The sequence below is a fragment of the Cyprinus carpio genome, chromosome B25, assembly GCF_018340385.1.
Source record: "Cyprinus carpio isolate SPL01 chromosome B25, ASM1834038v1, whole genome shotgun sequence".
NCBI classification, from domain to species: domain Eukaryota; kingdom Metazoa; phylum Chordata; class Actinopteri; order Cypriniformes; family Cyprinidae; genus Cyprinus; species Cyprinus carpio.
In genome coordinates, this window is record NC_056621.1 from 5,024,420 (window position 1) to 5,039,399 (window position 14,980).

The 14,980-nt window shown below is 39.5% G+C and overlaps 1 protein-coding gene and 1 pseudogene across 1 annotated transcript; one reads left to right on the forward strand and one right to left on the reverse strand.

Moving 5' to 3' along the window:
* LOC109045640 overlaps positions 1–14,980 on the forward strand; it is a 638,390-nt pseudogene that overhangs the window by 146,721 nt on the left and 476,689 nt on the right.
* On the reverse strand, positions 9,725–14,715 carry LOC122142347 (CDP-diacylglycerol--inositol 3-phosphatidyltransferase-like). Its single transcript, XM_042752710.1, has 6 exons — positions 14,585–14,715; positions 13,345–13,479; positions 13,109–13,261; positions 11,034–11,116; positions 10,821–10,902; positions 9,725–10,647 (listed from the first exon to the last, which is right to left on the reverse strand). Exons 1-6 carry the CDS (start codon positions 14,625–14,627, stop codon positions 10,454–10,456), a joined length of 690 nt encoding a protein of 229 aa, XP_042608644.1. The 5' UTR covers positions 14,628–14,715; the 3' UTR covers positions 9,725–10,453.

Sequence of the window (14,980 nt, forward strand, 5' to 3'; positions counted from 1 at the left end):
ATTTTTGGGTTGGAAAAGATTTTTTTATTGTTTTTTAAAAAAGTTTTTTACTTATCAAGGCTGCATTTATTGATAAAAAATACAATAAAAATAGTAAGACTGTAAAATTTTTACTATTTACAATAGCATTTTTAATACAGGTGATCTAAATACATTGGGAATGTCGGGGAAAAAGTTTGTTTATTTAATTAATTCAACTAAAATTTGTGAAAGGTGGTTAAATAAATTCAGGCACACAGATAAAGTAGTTTAAGTCTTTGTTTTTTTAATTGTGATGATTTTGGCTCAATTAACAAAAACCCACCAATTCACAACAAAGTTGAATACTTCATAAACCCGAAAAAATAAAATTTTTTAGTGTGTTGGCCCTTTTGGAATTTATTCATTTCTGTAAGTACTCAGTACTTGGGTAGGGGCTCCTTTTTTTTTAAATTACGCCCCAATTCGGGGGCGGGAGGTGTCATTTTGGGGCACTGCTGAGGTGGTTGGAAGCCCAGGTTTCTTTGACAGTGGCCTTCACTCATCTGCGTTGGTCCTTGTTTTCATTTTCCCCTTGACAATACCATAGATTCTCTCTGGGGTTAGGGCTGGGAGTTTTCTGGCCAGTCAAAAACACCAACACCTGGTTTTTAAACCCAAATTTTTGGGGCTTTTGGGAGTGTGGGCAGGTCCAAATCCCGTGGGAAAAGAAACGGATCTTCAAAAAAAACTGCTCGCAGAAGGAAGCATGAGTGCTCCAAAATGTCTTATAAAGGGGGGCAGGACTTAAAAAAAACAAGGACCAACCCAGCAGATGACATTGCACCCAAAACATCACAGATGTGGAAATTAACACGCACTTCAAGCAACTTGGGTACGGCTTCTCCACCCTTCCTCCGACCTAGGACCTTGGTTTCCAATGAAATACAAAAATTGCTCTCGTCTGAAAAGAGGACTTTGGACCACTGGGCAACGAGTCCAGTTCTTCTCCTTAGCCCAGGTAGGACACCTCTGACGTTGTCTGTGGTTCAGGAGGGCTTAACAAGAGGAAATACCGGACAACCGTCCCAAATTTCCTCGACACTTCTGTATGTGGTGGCGTCTTGATGCCTTGACCCCAGCCTCAGCTCCATTCCGTGGAAAGTCACTCAATTCTTGAATCGATTTTGCTGTGCAAGCCTCCTAGCGGTCGGTTCTCATCTTTGGTTTGCATCTTTTTCTTCCACACTTTTTCCTTCCACTCATTTCCTGTTACATGCTTGGATACAGCACGCTGTGAGCAGCCAGCTCTTTGGCAATGAATGTTTTGTTGCTTACCCTCCTTGTGAATTGAGGTGGTGTTTTTTTTTTAAAATGTGAGCCAAAATACCTCACACGTTAAAATGAACCACCAAAACTTACAAGAAAATATCAGTCTATGGTGCACTGAATTTATTTAATACATGAGTTTCACAATTGATGTGAATACTAAAATAAAATGAACTGTCCACGGACATTCTAAATTTGTGAGATGACACCTCGTCTATTGTGAAATGTGTAATGTAAGTCCTGTGCGGTACAAAGCTGAATTTTCAGCATTAATGACTTACCTTCTTCAGTGTCACATGATCCTTCAGAATATCTTGTTCGGAGTATATGACAGCATTTAGATGCCTCAAAAACAGTATATTATTATTCTGGCGAGGAAAAGAAAGGTTAATGCCTGCCATGCTGAATTCATTCACTCATATAAAAAAAGTAATTAAATTTGTTAATTAAAAAATCATTCTTTAAAACAAATCTTTCCTCAGATGTTTGAAGCAGTAGATGTAATTTTTATGTAGACATATAGCAAAAGCATTAATATTAAAAAATGTTTGGTCTTTTTTGCCAATAAAAAGGCTGCCCTTTTTGAAGCATGTTATATGTGGCTAAGAGTGTAATTTCACGCAGATGGCCACACAGCTATATAAATAGTTGGAAACAGCCATGTTACATGCAGGTCTTTTGTCAAGCAAAATGTTTCATATTGAGTTCTTAATGGCCTTGCTCCTCAGCTAAAACGTTTTCGTTTGACAAACACATATTTTTCTATCCGGTTATGGCCTTCTGTCCACACGCGTCTTTTAATCAAGAAAACAGAGCTTTTTGCAAATGACTCTCCAAAGTGAAATTAATTTTGAAAAACGCGTTTTTCCCCCCCCGCGCGGTTGTGGGGGCGGACTGTGGAAAACTGAGGGGCTTCTGAAAAACGAGTGACACAAGTTTTTAGTGTTCTTGACCGCATGGTCACCCCATGGAATATCCGTGTTATCCTGGTTATTGTGCGTTTGATGTGCTACTGCATGCACATTCCCACTATTGCTACTGATGTTTTACACTGTTACAAATCTATCATTATCACATTCCTGCAAAGATTGAAAGCAAATTTTACCCTGCTGATCGCGATTTGCGGAAAAAAAACATGATGGGCAGTTGCGTTTTTAGATCATCCATACCATTCATGCACTTTGCTGCGACCGGGAGTGCCAGCTGTTTAATAGTGTGTTTAAGGGTTGGGTTCAAAATAAAATAATGCTGTCATAAGGACCTGCCTGAAAACATATCATGGTCTGTTCTGTGTGGCTCATCTGCATGTGAAGCTTTTACGTTCCGATGGCCTTTATTCAGCCATGTGCCGAACGCAAATTTAACGTTTCTGGTGACACTTTTTGGGGAAAACTGTTGAAACTGCTAGTGTGTACGGGAGCGTTTTAAAAATGCCATCCGAGGATTAATGGACAGAGCGTTATAGCCAAATGATTGTAATTGAATGCTCTTGTCCTTGGGTTATTACACAGTTCGAAGGCAAACAAGGTCAAATTAATTATCGCCCCCCAAATGGTAATTCAAACGGCACTCTCAAGCTCACACGAGAGCCATGAACAGAACAACTAAAATTAATGGATAAATTAGCCAAGGGAAAACGGCGAGAGTTTACAGAGAAACTAGACTGAGTATGAGTACGCGGGGCCATTTGAAGGGTCCTCTTCTGTGGAGTGCACCTTCCCGCGTGCATGAATGTTAAGATGCCTTGGTCGAGGGCCTGGAGAAGACCGAGAGAGTCGTCAAACCAACAAACACAAGATGGCTAAAAACACAGAATTAATAGGGACCCATCTCTCCCTTGCACTAGATCGCCTCATGTTCTGTTGGCACCTCAAGCCCTCCTTCTACAACAGCCGACACGGGGTTTTGTACAGTTGTGTTCAATAATGACTGTAAGGAGTATGCGTTTCACACAAACTATGTATAATATTTACCCATTATACAAATCCTTTTTACTGTCACTTTCAATTCAACTTAATGCACTCGTAAAATACAGGGGGAATAATGTCATAAAAAAGGTAGTTTTATATAAAGTATATAAAATCTGCATTACTTCTTCATTTAAAATTTTGCTGCTAATCTATTTCCTTATTACCGCATGGCCTCATGAGTTTTTAACTACATACATGCTTGACTGGACTGCAGATCGGAGTGTAGAATGGGTCTAATATCTAATTCATAGATATAAATACAGACAGAAGGTCACTATTTCCTCATCTAACCCCATTTGCCTGCGAGTCTCAAAAGTAGTAATTATGGCATCTCTCCATAGCTTTTAGTGAAATGACAACATTCAGTCCTCCTGCACTGTCAGAACTACAGTAGATAATGCTCACGGTATGAAGCCTGCTGTGAATCGGCCTGATAAACAGCTTGTTCTTCGTTTTATACCAAGCCATGTGCATGTGTTTATAGAACGAAAAAGAAAAACCATGTTAAAAAATTTCAGGGTCCGTCATAATCTCAGAGCCCTCATCGGATAAAGTGGGTTTTTTTTTGGTGTGTACGACAGGTGTACAGGTTTATCTCTTACCGTGAGAAGCCCTTGGCGCAGTGCGGACACACATAATGGTGGTTCTCCACTCCTCCCTGGTTGTGACTCCGAACATGATAACGCATCCAGATCCTTTCTCTTAAACCGCTGTTGTTGGCAGATCGGACAGGAGAACGGCGACTTTCTTCATCCGAATGGGGACAGGCGATGCCGGTTAAGATGGTTACACGAGTCCCTGAACTATATTCCCCCGCAATTGCCTCACAAGCATGGTTCTTTCCTGACCGGATTGGGGTTAGGGTTTGGGATTAGGATTGGGTGTCGGATTGATGGGTAATGGGTTGTTATTGGGATAGAGATTTGGGATCGGGGTGGGATATTTAGGTTATCGTTAATGTTGGTTATTTGGGGCAGCCTGATATGTACACATCGAGAAGCCTGAAAAACAATGTCGGACAGAATGTCAGAATTTTATGATCTTGAGTTTTTTCCGTCGTTTAGTGACACATAAACAAAGCAAATCTCTCTGGGGGTAAACCATGTTTCATTGGTTTACTCTGACTCTACTAACCACTGACTGTACGGTGTTCAACAAATGAGGGTGAGAGCAGGTATGACGACCCAACTTTACCACACTGTTGTTAGCGACTGGATTTTGGCAGCAAGTCTTGGAACTTGGATGGTTTGAAACTGAACTGCAACTACTGTTAGTTCATTATGGGAGAGCAGGCGCATATGGAGAAATAATCACGAAATTATGGGTAAATGGACACTTTCCAGTAAAAAGTATTCTGGTTTCCCATACTACTTTGTTTTAAAATCACAAGTATCAGTGTTTTTGTGTTGCCAGAACTAGGAGATTTGTTTGACAAAACTAATCAGCTATTGAAACCGTTAGGCAGGAAGGACATTTTAATAAACAGGCAATGGCTGAGGAGCTCACCTACCAGACATTCAAAATCTTATACCAACACAAAAACTCACAGAGAAAATAGTGCACCACGGTTGCTAGGAGATTACATCACAAACTTGAAAAAAAACCAATGTGTTTCTAAAAAACAGCTCAAAATATCAGACATTTTTTATTCTGGGCAAAATCAGTCATGTTGTGTACTGCAGACTTTAGATACTGCATGAAAAAATTAAAAAAGCAATAAATTAAATTTAGTAATTATGCATAATCACAAAGTATTTTTTTCCAAGCAGAGCTTTATTTAACATCTGCAACGTTTTTACGTCTACTCTGGCAGTGGTTTAATATTATTAGTTATTTTACGATATAATTTTTTATTAAAATTAAAAAAATCTATATATGTATTTCTAGGGATGGGATCTATATAGAACACGTTTACACAAATATTTTCAATAAATGGTAAATATTAAATTTAATGGTTTATTAAACATTTATTACTAAAAATAAAGGCATGATAACATATCAAGGTTTTAACCTGTAATCGAGATTAATTAAACAAAATTTGCAAAATAAAAAAAAAAAAAAAAAACTTGGTTGATGGGTCACAATTTTTTCTGATGGATCTGGAACATTTGTTTCAACTGAACATTTGTGTGTGTGGGGGTGTGGTGTCCCGTGTGTGTGTGTGTGTGTGTGTGTGTGTGTATACACCTAACCGTTCGAAACGTTTGGGATCAGAATGATTTTTAAAGTGTTTTTCTAAGTCTCTTATGGTTCATCGAGGTTGCATTCTCTTTGATACAAAAATATCTGTATATTATGAAATATAATAATGGAATTTAAAAATAATGATTATTATTTTTGGGTTATTTATTTTAATATACTATAACAACATAATTTATTTCTGCTGATGCAAAGCTGAATTTCAGCATCATTACTCCAGACTTTCAGTATGTCACATGATCCTTCAGACGGCACTCAGTCTAATAATATGACTGATTTATCATCAAATATTGGAAACAGTTTAAAAAATAACACAACAACGTTTTATTTCATCAAAAAAAAAAAAACAAATCCTTTAAAAAGATCACCAGTTTTAAAAAAAAAAATACAGTTTCCAACATTGACAATAAATCAGCGTATTGTTAATAAATCATGTGACACTGAAGACGAAATGAAAATTCACCTTTGCATACAGTTGTGACTGACCTGAACCATTGTCCCCAGTAACCATCCACTGCAGTAGGGTAGGGGCTGGGTTTCACTGTCATGGACGACCCGTTGCCCGGGCGATAGAGAGAGCCACCGTCTCTACCTGCTGATTGTCTTGATTGGGGGAAGGCTGGGCCTATGGAGGTCGATCGCGCGTGTGTATGGAGGTCAGGTATAGACAGCTGGAGGAGAGAAAGAGGGGATGTCTGCCTCTCCATACGTTCTCGGATCCGGCCTTGATTGCATCTTATTTTCTCTCTAGCGGCTTCTGTCCTTCATCTATTCACTCCAGTGTGGGACAAGGATGGTGACGCCGCAGGTTGTAACTGTTCTTAAACTGCTTGTTACATATGGAGAGCAGATGTGTGTGGTCAGGGTCGGGCCGGCCCGAGTGACTGGCTTCACTGGGACAAGAGGAAAAAGAGAGAGATGCTGGTTCATACACAGGGTTGTGGTCTATACGCTAAGAAACACGCTTATGCTGTATTAAAAAAGTCTCTATGTAAAAAGCTTGAAAGCAGTAATCTACAATGAGATGTGAAACTTCATGTTTCTTTATCTTTTTAAAACTTATGTACAAAAACAGGAAAACGTTTTAGCACTACAATGCATCACAATAATGTGCCAAAAATGCACATAGTTATGCAAAACCTTAGACGCTTATATGTGTTGTTTATCATTTCTATTACCATTTAGAGAACTAAGCATGTTTTTTGCTATTCTCAGGACTACATGAAAGTCATAAAAATGGCCAATTTGCTTTGGTCCCGAGAAAGTTGTTTTTACCCTTGGGATTTGTAAAAAAGATTATTTATGCACAGACTTCCTAAGCAGCTCCAACATGAATCACCTCTAAAAACACACTTTGAATACACGAGAGGTTTTAAAAAGTTTGGAGAAAAAAGACGATGATATTCGACTGTGTATGTCTGTGATGAGCTATACTCAATGAACCACAAACATCAGTTATAACTTGATAGGGAACAGTCAAAACGTGTAAATAAATATAGAGTAGCGTGAAAGAGCAGCAGAGGAATGTCTTACAGTATTTATTATTTACATTATTTTATATAATTTTTTTAAATATATTTTATATTTAATAATATAAATATGCTATCTATCTACTGATCTAATCTATCTATTTATATATAATAATTAGTTTTTACTACATATTTTTTACATGTCAGTTTTAATTTAGTATTTTTATATTTTAACTTTAAACTTATTTTTTAGTTGAGCCAAAGCAGCTTTTCTAGTTGTCTTTGAAGTTTTTTTTCCCATTATTTTAATACTTCATTTCTATTTATGGACATTTTAGTTTATTGCTTTATTTATTGATTTATTTAACTTACTTCATTTTACACTATTGCTTATGTATAATGACGCATTTGTTTAGTGTTGCGTTTTAAAGTTAACAATAACAGCACTGGTGTCATTGACCCGTTTCTTGTTTCCATGGGTACATAAAACGTCTCTGAAGTGATGGTCAATCCCTCTTTCAGGTTTGTTGGGACATTAGCATCACTGTTACGATTTTCTGCGCTGTCCATCAAGCAGGATCTACTAAAATACATATGTGTATAGAGCGAAAATGAAGGTACATAGTGACTTCTGAAACGAACCCACTGAAGCACTCTGTATTCAAACATTGCGATCCGTGGTCATGTGTTGATCTTGCTTAACAATTGATTTCCCCAACACGCTTCGGATACCAAAAAAATTCAAAGAGTAGAATAAATGCGGCATCCTAAATGATATTCCGACACTTATGAAAATAAGGTCTCTCATTAACATGCTCCAAACTCATTACATCCTCTCCTGAGCACACTCTAATGCACACCAGCCTACACTCGGTTCTCTCTCCAGTCACCCAGTGACCGTCCCTTCCACCCTCCGGTTTTGGCCCCTACCTCAACCCGGCAACGGGCTCCTCGGCTCAGCGCCGCGGTGTCCACCGTGGATGGGGGCGGGGATCATGTGCTCAGGGGGGGCGTCCTGAGCGCATCAACCGTGAGCTCCGGGAGGAGGAGATCTGAGGGGAGGGTCGCGTCAGTTTGGGACTGTGAAGGGCGGAGTATGTCGTGAAGAAGGGGCAAAAACACAGATTTTAAAACTTCTCGTGCCTTGTGAATGAAAGCACACCAGGGGCGATGCAATTATGGGCAAATGCTAGCGATTAGGACATGCATTTAAAATGAACGTAACACGACCTAAAAGGCATATGCGAGCATTAGCACGCATAAAGAATTTCTTACCTGAAAGAGGAAATTGCTCCAAGCTGCATCCATCAGACGTGCAGAACAGCACAGAAACGCCGCTTGAAACAAAACTAGTCGATTTTTTTTCTCGCAACGGACAAGTCGCCTTCCCACTATCTGTACTCCCAAATCTACATGAAATGTAAAAAAGCTACCAAAGATAAAATGACAGTGGAAATTTAAAAAGTGAGAAAGAATGGCAGCTATTACAAGGACACAGATAAAATATATATAAATTACCGTATTTCTGAAAACGCAGTACAAAAATAAGAAATGGCAGCTGTTCAGTCACCAGTATGTATGAACGCCGCATTCTTCCACTACGTAGCAGTGGCCGACTGTCATGCTTCCAATTAAAAAATATTTAATATAAAATGAATTTCTGGCATGTAATGTTTTTCTTATTAATTAGACCGCTGTGCAATTAAATTCATGCAAAAGTAAGAAATAGAATTCAAAAGTTCAAGGCATCCCGTTTTAATGTTTCATCATTGCTGTGCATGTCGTGGTTTTAAAAATAATGCCATCAATAGTTTTTATTATAAGGTATCCCCCCCATCCAGGCCCGGAGCGGCATCTGCGCGAGCCTCGGCGTTCGCGCGTTTATAATCATCATTCGCGTCTGGCGAGCGCGTTAACACCGGTCGTCGTCCACGGCTCCGCCATCGGTATTCTGCAATCGAGGAGGATGACATTTTTTTCCTTTATCTTTTTTTTTCCTGCAAATACTCTACACCTTGCCACCCTCGCTCTTTCTTCCTTTTCTTTTTTTATCCCGTTTATTCTCTGCCCCGCTATCTCTCCCCCACAGCCGTGTCCCCCTGTTTTAAAGGGATAGTATATAGTTTGATTGTGAACACACCCCGGTTTGTGTCTTCGGCCCCTCCTCCACGTCGATGTTCTCGAGCGCGGTGTCCTCTCGCGCGCCCCTCCGGCGCTCGAGTTCGGCCGACTCAATTTACAGCATAAACATCGAGATCAGTTAAAAGAAACCGTCCGCGCGTTCTTCTCCAAAAACTAGCCCTACAACACAAAGATTCTCAGCGGTAGACAACTGGATGTTCGTATGGGGGGAAAAAATGTCGCAGGTCCTTAAAGGTAAAGACGCACGCAGACGCAGCCGCGGTAAATAATAAGCGGCTCCAGATCACTGCCGATAATAATTGTACGCGCCCAATCGGATTAAACACATATATATCAGTCAGATTCACGCTCATCTAACAGCTCTGGGCTCCCAGTGCGCTGCTTTTTGAGTCTCACAAAACATTCTCAGAATAGAACGCTCGGGCATTTTGAAAGGAAATAGAACGTTTGTTTTAGGCTGTGCGTGGCGCTTCAGAGAACGTTGCTTTAACGTTCACTTAACTTCTCTACAACATTACACCAGCAGCACAAAACCGTCTTATTTTCATCCATTGTAGAACTAGCCTTTACAATAAACCCAAAACGCCATCACACATAATATGCAGGATTAAATTCATAAAACGTTCTTTAAATAATATAATCAGTAACAGCTGCATCTTGGTGTCAGGATATCTTTATTGTCAAATCATCAGGTTGCAGTACAAAAGGACTTTACTCCACAATCATATAACTCTCATATATTTCTGATTATTTATAACAACGGCTGTAAAACTAAAGACAGTATGTCTACCTCTCTACCACAAACCAAGAATACATTCAGAAGGATATGGACGAAAATGATGCCAGAGCCACTTGTTTAATATAATTATAGCTTCACAACTCTTCATATGAATATTCAAAGTTCTTTGATATACCTGCAACAAAACAGTAATAGACAGGCTAATACAAAGAGTTCAAACAATTCAATATCACAAGTAATGGTAAAACAACGGCCAAATACTGTAATACTAGAGTGGCTTTTAGTGGAAGCGTGGAATGCGCATGTGTGGAAATGTTGGTTTTAAATCGCAGAGCTATTCTAAATCCCATTAAAATGATACATGATTATTCCATTAACAAATAAATTAACCGTCAAAAATCAAAATGATTATGATGACACCTCAAAGATGACATAAACATGGTACACTCATAGTGCAACTAGTTCCATCAACAGAAATAAAAAGCACATCTACAGGAATATGGATAAAACTCGAAAGGAATTTGCCCTGGCATTATAGCATTGATAATCTGTATTCAAATAAATATAAGTGCTCAGTGAGGCTTTGCAAGGTCCCGTAATTGATTTCCATGCTCTCATCTTCGTCTATACTGGCCAGCGTTCTTATTTCACGGCCTTTGTTTCATTTTTCTTGGTTTCTGCATACTCTCACATCTCATTGTGCTTTTGCTCCGCTCTCTCTCACGGTCAGCCACATCGATAGCTGCCATGTTACGGGACGCGGTGATGAGGTGGAGGAGACTAATGCCAGACTTCAGCACACAGACCACGCCGCAAACTCCCAGCAGACACTGCAGCCACACTGCGGAGAAAAAAAAAATTTTTATATTATAGCATTGCTACAGTGCATCCTTATGAATTTAGTACTACTTAAATGAATAAAAGTGCAGCAGCACTTACTAGTTGCTGAGGTTATATAACACAAAGTATAATGTTATGAAAAAGAAGTTCATTGTAAAGCCTGCTGATACTCACTCTGGGGTTCCTCAATGTAGTACATTATATACAGCAGACAGAAGAACAGCTCGTTCCCCATACACATGAAAAACAACACCGGCTGTGGAAAAAAACACTGATGTCAGAAACAGTCTGTACGTGTAAAACTTTCTTCACTAGATATGCATACTTCAAGAACATCTAAATATGCTCCTGACCGTGTGAATGAATGTGCATGAGTGAGTGTGTTACCCTGGATGTGTAGTACAGCCTTAAGATGGGGTTGCTGTGAGAGGTCAATGGTCTTGTGACTGGTGGTCCCTTCATCATGGAACAAAAAAAAAAAAAAAAAAAAAAAAAAAAAATGGAAGACAGGAACAACTCATTATTAACAATGATTTATGTAGATTTACGTAGAACATAAAAAAAAAAGGATTCTAGGGGCATGTGGAGATCCATGAAAGTACTCCAGGGGCTCCATGGAGAAGACAAAGTTTTACTAACAATTCTATAATAGTGTAGTGTTAGTTACCGATTTTAATAAAGTGTTATAAGGAAAATCTAGCTAGCTGAGAGATTGTGGGTTCAAAGCATAGCTCAAAAGTGTTTTTTAAGGTCATGATAAAACGGAAATAGCGACAATTCATCACTTCCATATTGTGAAATTATCAAAAAAAATACAAAAAAAATAAACACATCTAAGGCAGGTTCTTCATCGACTGTTAATTGGAAGAAGACGTTGGAAATTGGAATTGGAAGTAGATGTTTATTAAAAATGGGGGAGCTTTTAATTTCGCATTTTCACTGAAAGGAAAAGCAAACTGCAACTAACAATTAGACAAGTGAAGCGTGCTTCTGAGAGCTATGTGTGAGGGTGGCAGTGGTGTCCCATGTTGCACAATCTTGGCAAACTGACTATGTAGCCTATGCCAGGATCTGCCTCTGATGGATGATGTTTACCAATTTGGGATGAGATAATCTGTAAACATGAAGAGAGATTTCTAGAGACCCCAAAGATTACATTCATTCTATATATAGACCATGCTTTTTAATGCAGCCCTTATTTCAAGCATTTAACCAAAAACTTCAGGCTGAAAACACATTAGCCGCGTTTCCACTGTCGGGCCAAAAGCGGGCGTGCTAGTGCGTGCCAGTCACGTTTCCACGGTCACTTGCGGGGCTTGATCGTGCCTCGTCGGGGCCAACGGCCAGGGTTTTTGGCCCGACGAAAACCTTGGGCCAAAGCGGGCCAGTTGGGGCTAGAGGAGTGGTTATGAACAAAGGCGGAGTTTCTCCGCGTCTGGAGAGCGTCAGTGCCGCGGATCATTTCAGAAAGCTAACAGCTATAACACCAGCATTAAAAACTGTAAAAAAAATAAGCTGAGCTCAAAACTCACTTTCGGTCAGCAGCGAGTGTTTGAAATAACTCGATCCAATCAGATGTGAATTATAATCACCATAAAAGGCAGAAATATTTATAAGCGATGCAAAAGAATATGCACACTAGGTATTAACGTTACCTTAGTAAACATGGTAAATGTGACCGCTTGAAGAAATCAGACGTCAGCTTCTTATTCTCTATCACAATCGTGTAATAACATATTTTATCTGTCATAAGTCTCATCTCGAGAGTTTAACTCCACGTAGCCTGTGTCATAAAAATATAATAATGGTTTTTGTTTGGGAGCTTTTATAAAAATAGAGAAATTATCATTCATTCTAAATGTGATGTATGTGACTACAAATAAACAGAAACAGTCTCGACTGAATAAGCAGGCTATGTTCATAACGCTTCAGCGTTAAAAATGAGTTTTTATTTCTGTTATTTATTTTTGTGACTGATTTTTTAGTTTGTTATGCTCAATGTATCACTTATTATAGTAAAAAACATCGATCCTTTTCTATTTAAATATTTAACAAAGCATGCAAACAAAAGGCCGCTGTTATTGTGTTTGTTTTGTGATCGCGCATGTTCCAGTGATTTATTTCTTATTCGTTTTCTGATAAGTTCTCTTTGTTGGTGAAACGATGGGGTTGCATGACGTTGTTCCTGAGAGGCGTGTAAAAGGCAGGTTTTAGTGACGCGCAGCGGAGCTTCAGGCCCGACGGTGGAAACGCAGCGCTATTTTGGCCTCGTGCTACTGCCCGAGGCTATTAGCCTCGCCCGGCCCGTTTTAAGCCCTGGCTCGCACTGGCCCGACAGTGGAAAGTGGAAACGGCTATTGACTTTGGAATGATGGGACTGGAAATTCAAAAATGCCTCATTTTTGGGATTTAGGACTCGTTCCTGTGGCAATCTATTGGATACAAGATGTTTTGGACACACCTGTGCAGGTGCAGCCAGTGGCTGGCCACATCCAGACACATGCTGAGCTGAAACAAGAAAGTGTAGGATGGGTACAGCAGTGCCAGGTTCACCAGCAGACACATGGTCGCACAGCGGTCTGTCAACATGTCCAGCATGGCACCAAACTTTGTACCTAAGAAAGAGGCAGGGATTGGCATAGAGAGAAAAGAGCATAGAAAGTAGAATAACATACAACACAAAGCTGAATATCTCTACCTTGATTAAGAGCGCGGGCTGCGTGTCCATCGAAGGCATCCAACAGGGCACCCAGTAGGTAACAAAACACTGCCGGGCCCGGACAACAGGGCATCAGGTAGAAGGATACCAGAGCCAGTACAATACGGGCATATCCTATTCAAAGTGTGGAAAAGATTCAAAGGGATTATGAGTGCACATGTACAGATGAACATAACATGGCCAAAGATTAGGAATTTGTATTTGTTCCCTCATTTTACCCTCTAATTGGTAATACAAAGTTTTGATTTCATTAAAGTCAGGAATTATTAAGTACAATGTGGCCCCCCAATTAACTAAAACGAGGGAATGAATTTAGAAGTCGTAGGAACAAATTCCTAATTTGTAGCCGTGATTTAATCAGAACAAGGGGAGTAATTAGTAAGCTATGAGAACAAATACTTAATTTGTGGCCTCAATATAACTAAAATGAGAGAGAAAAAAATAATAAAACAAGGGAACAAATTAATGCAACGTGGCCATGACTTACTAAAAAAAAGGAACAAATGAATAAGTTGTGGTAACAAATTCTTAATTTGTGGCCCAGATTCAACTAAAACAAGGAAATTAATTATAAAACCTGGGAACTAATTGTTAATTAGATATTCTGAGATGTGCATGTCACACTTAAAAGTTGAGGCAGATGAAAACAAACATGAAGGGACAGAGTTTAAGCAGAGTAATAAGTCCTTAAGTAAGTTCTTGAATACTTTAATAAGTATTTAGTAAGCATGTGTCATCATCATAGAGAAGTCTGTCGTTTATCAGTTATGACAATTTCATTCAACTTTACTACGTTAGGTCCAAAAATGTTGACAATAACATATGCACAGATAAACTGTTTACAATAAGATCCATAATGCGCTTTTATACAATAGATGGTGTGAAGTGAATTTTATTTTCATACCGACTCTAATCCTCTTTATATACTACACTGATAGTAATGTTCTCTGTTATAGCTCAGAGGCTGTACTGTACTGTACTGTACTGTGGAGCATCAGTGACAGCCACAGCATCATGTCAACATCCGCAGGAAGTAAAAAAAGAAACGCTGTCAAACACAATCATGAAAACTGTACGCTAGAATCTTTACATAAAAACTTGTGCGATCTTTAAGCACACGTTTTGAATGAAATAACCATTATCTGTCAGAGAGCGGCGGTTAAACGTGTCGCGCGCTGACGATCGTTAGGTAACGTTAACTCTCTCGGTTGACACTCACCGATCAAATTCGGGACGAACAGGAAGATATTTTCTTCGGCCATTCTAACGAGCTCTTCTGTTTTGGACGGAGAAGCCTGGATTTTCTTTTCTAGGTTTCTGCTTCTATTTCCCTCTTTCCCTCAGTGTATTTCCATATTAGGCTGTGCGTGGCGCGTGACGTCATGTTCGCTGTGCGCGCGCGCCGTCAGAGAATCCTCCCCTTTAATTGATAGCTTTCAGTCACGTGACCGGCTCGAAGACCCGGAGGGTCAAATCGGTGTGGTGGCGGGCTCGAGGAGTTGGAGGGTCATTTCGATCTGTTTTACAGCCGCGAATATTTAGATCACCTCTCAAAAGAATAAAAACAAAGGTATGCTAGTTTTGGCCATTTGCAATCCATATAGAGCACCCGCGG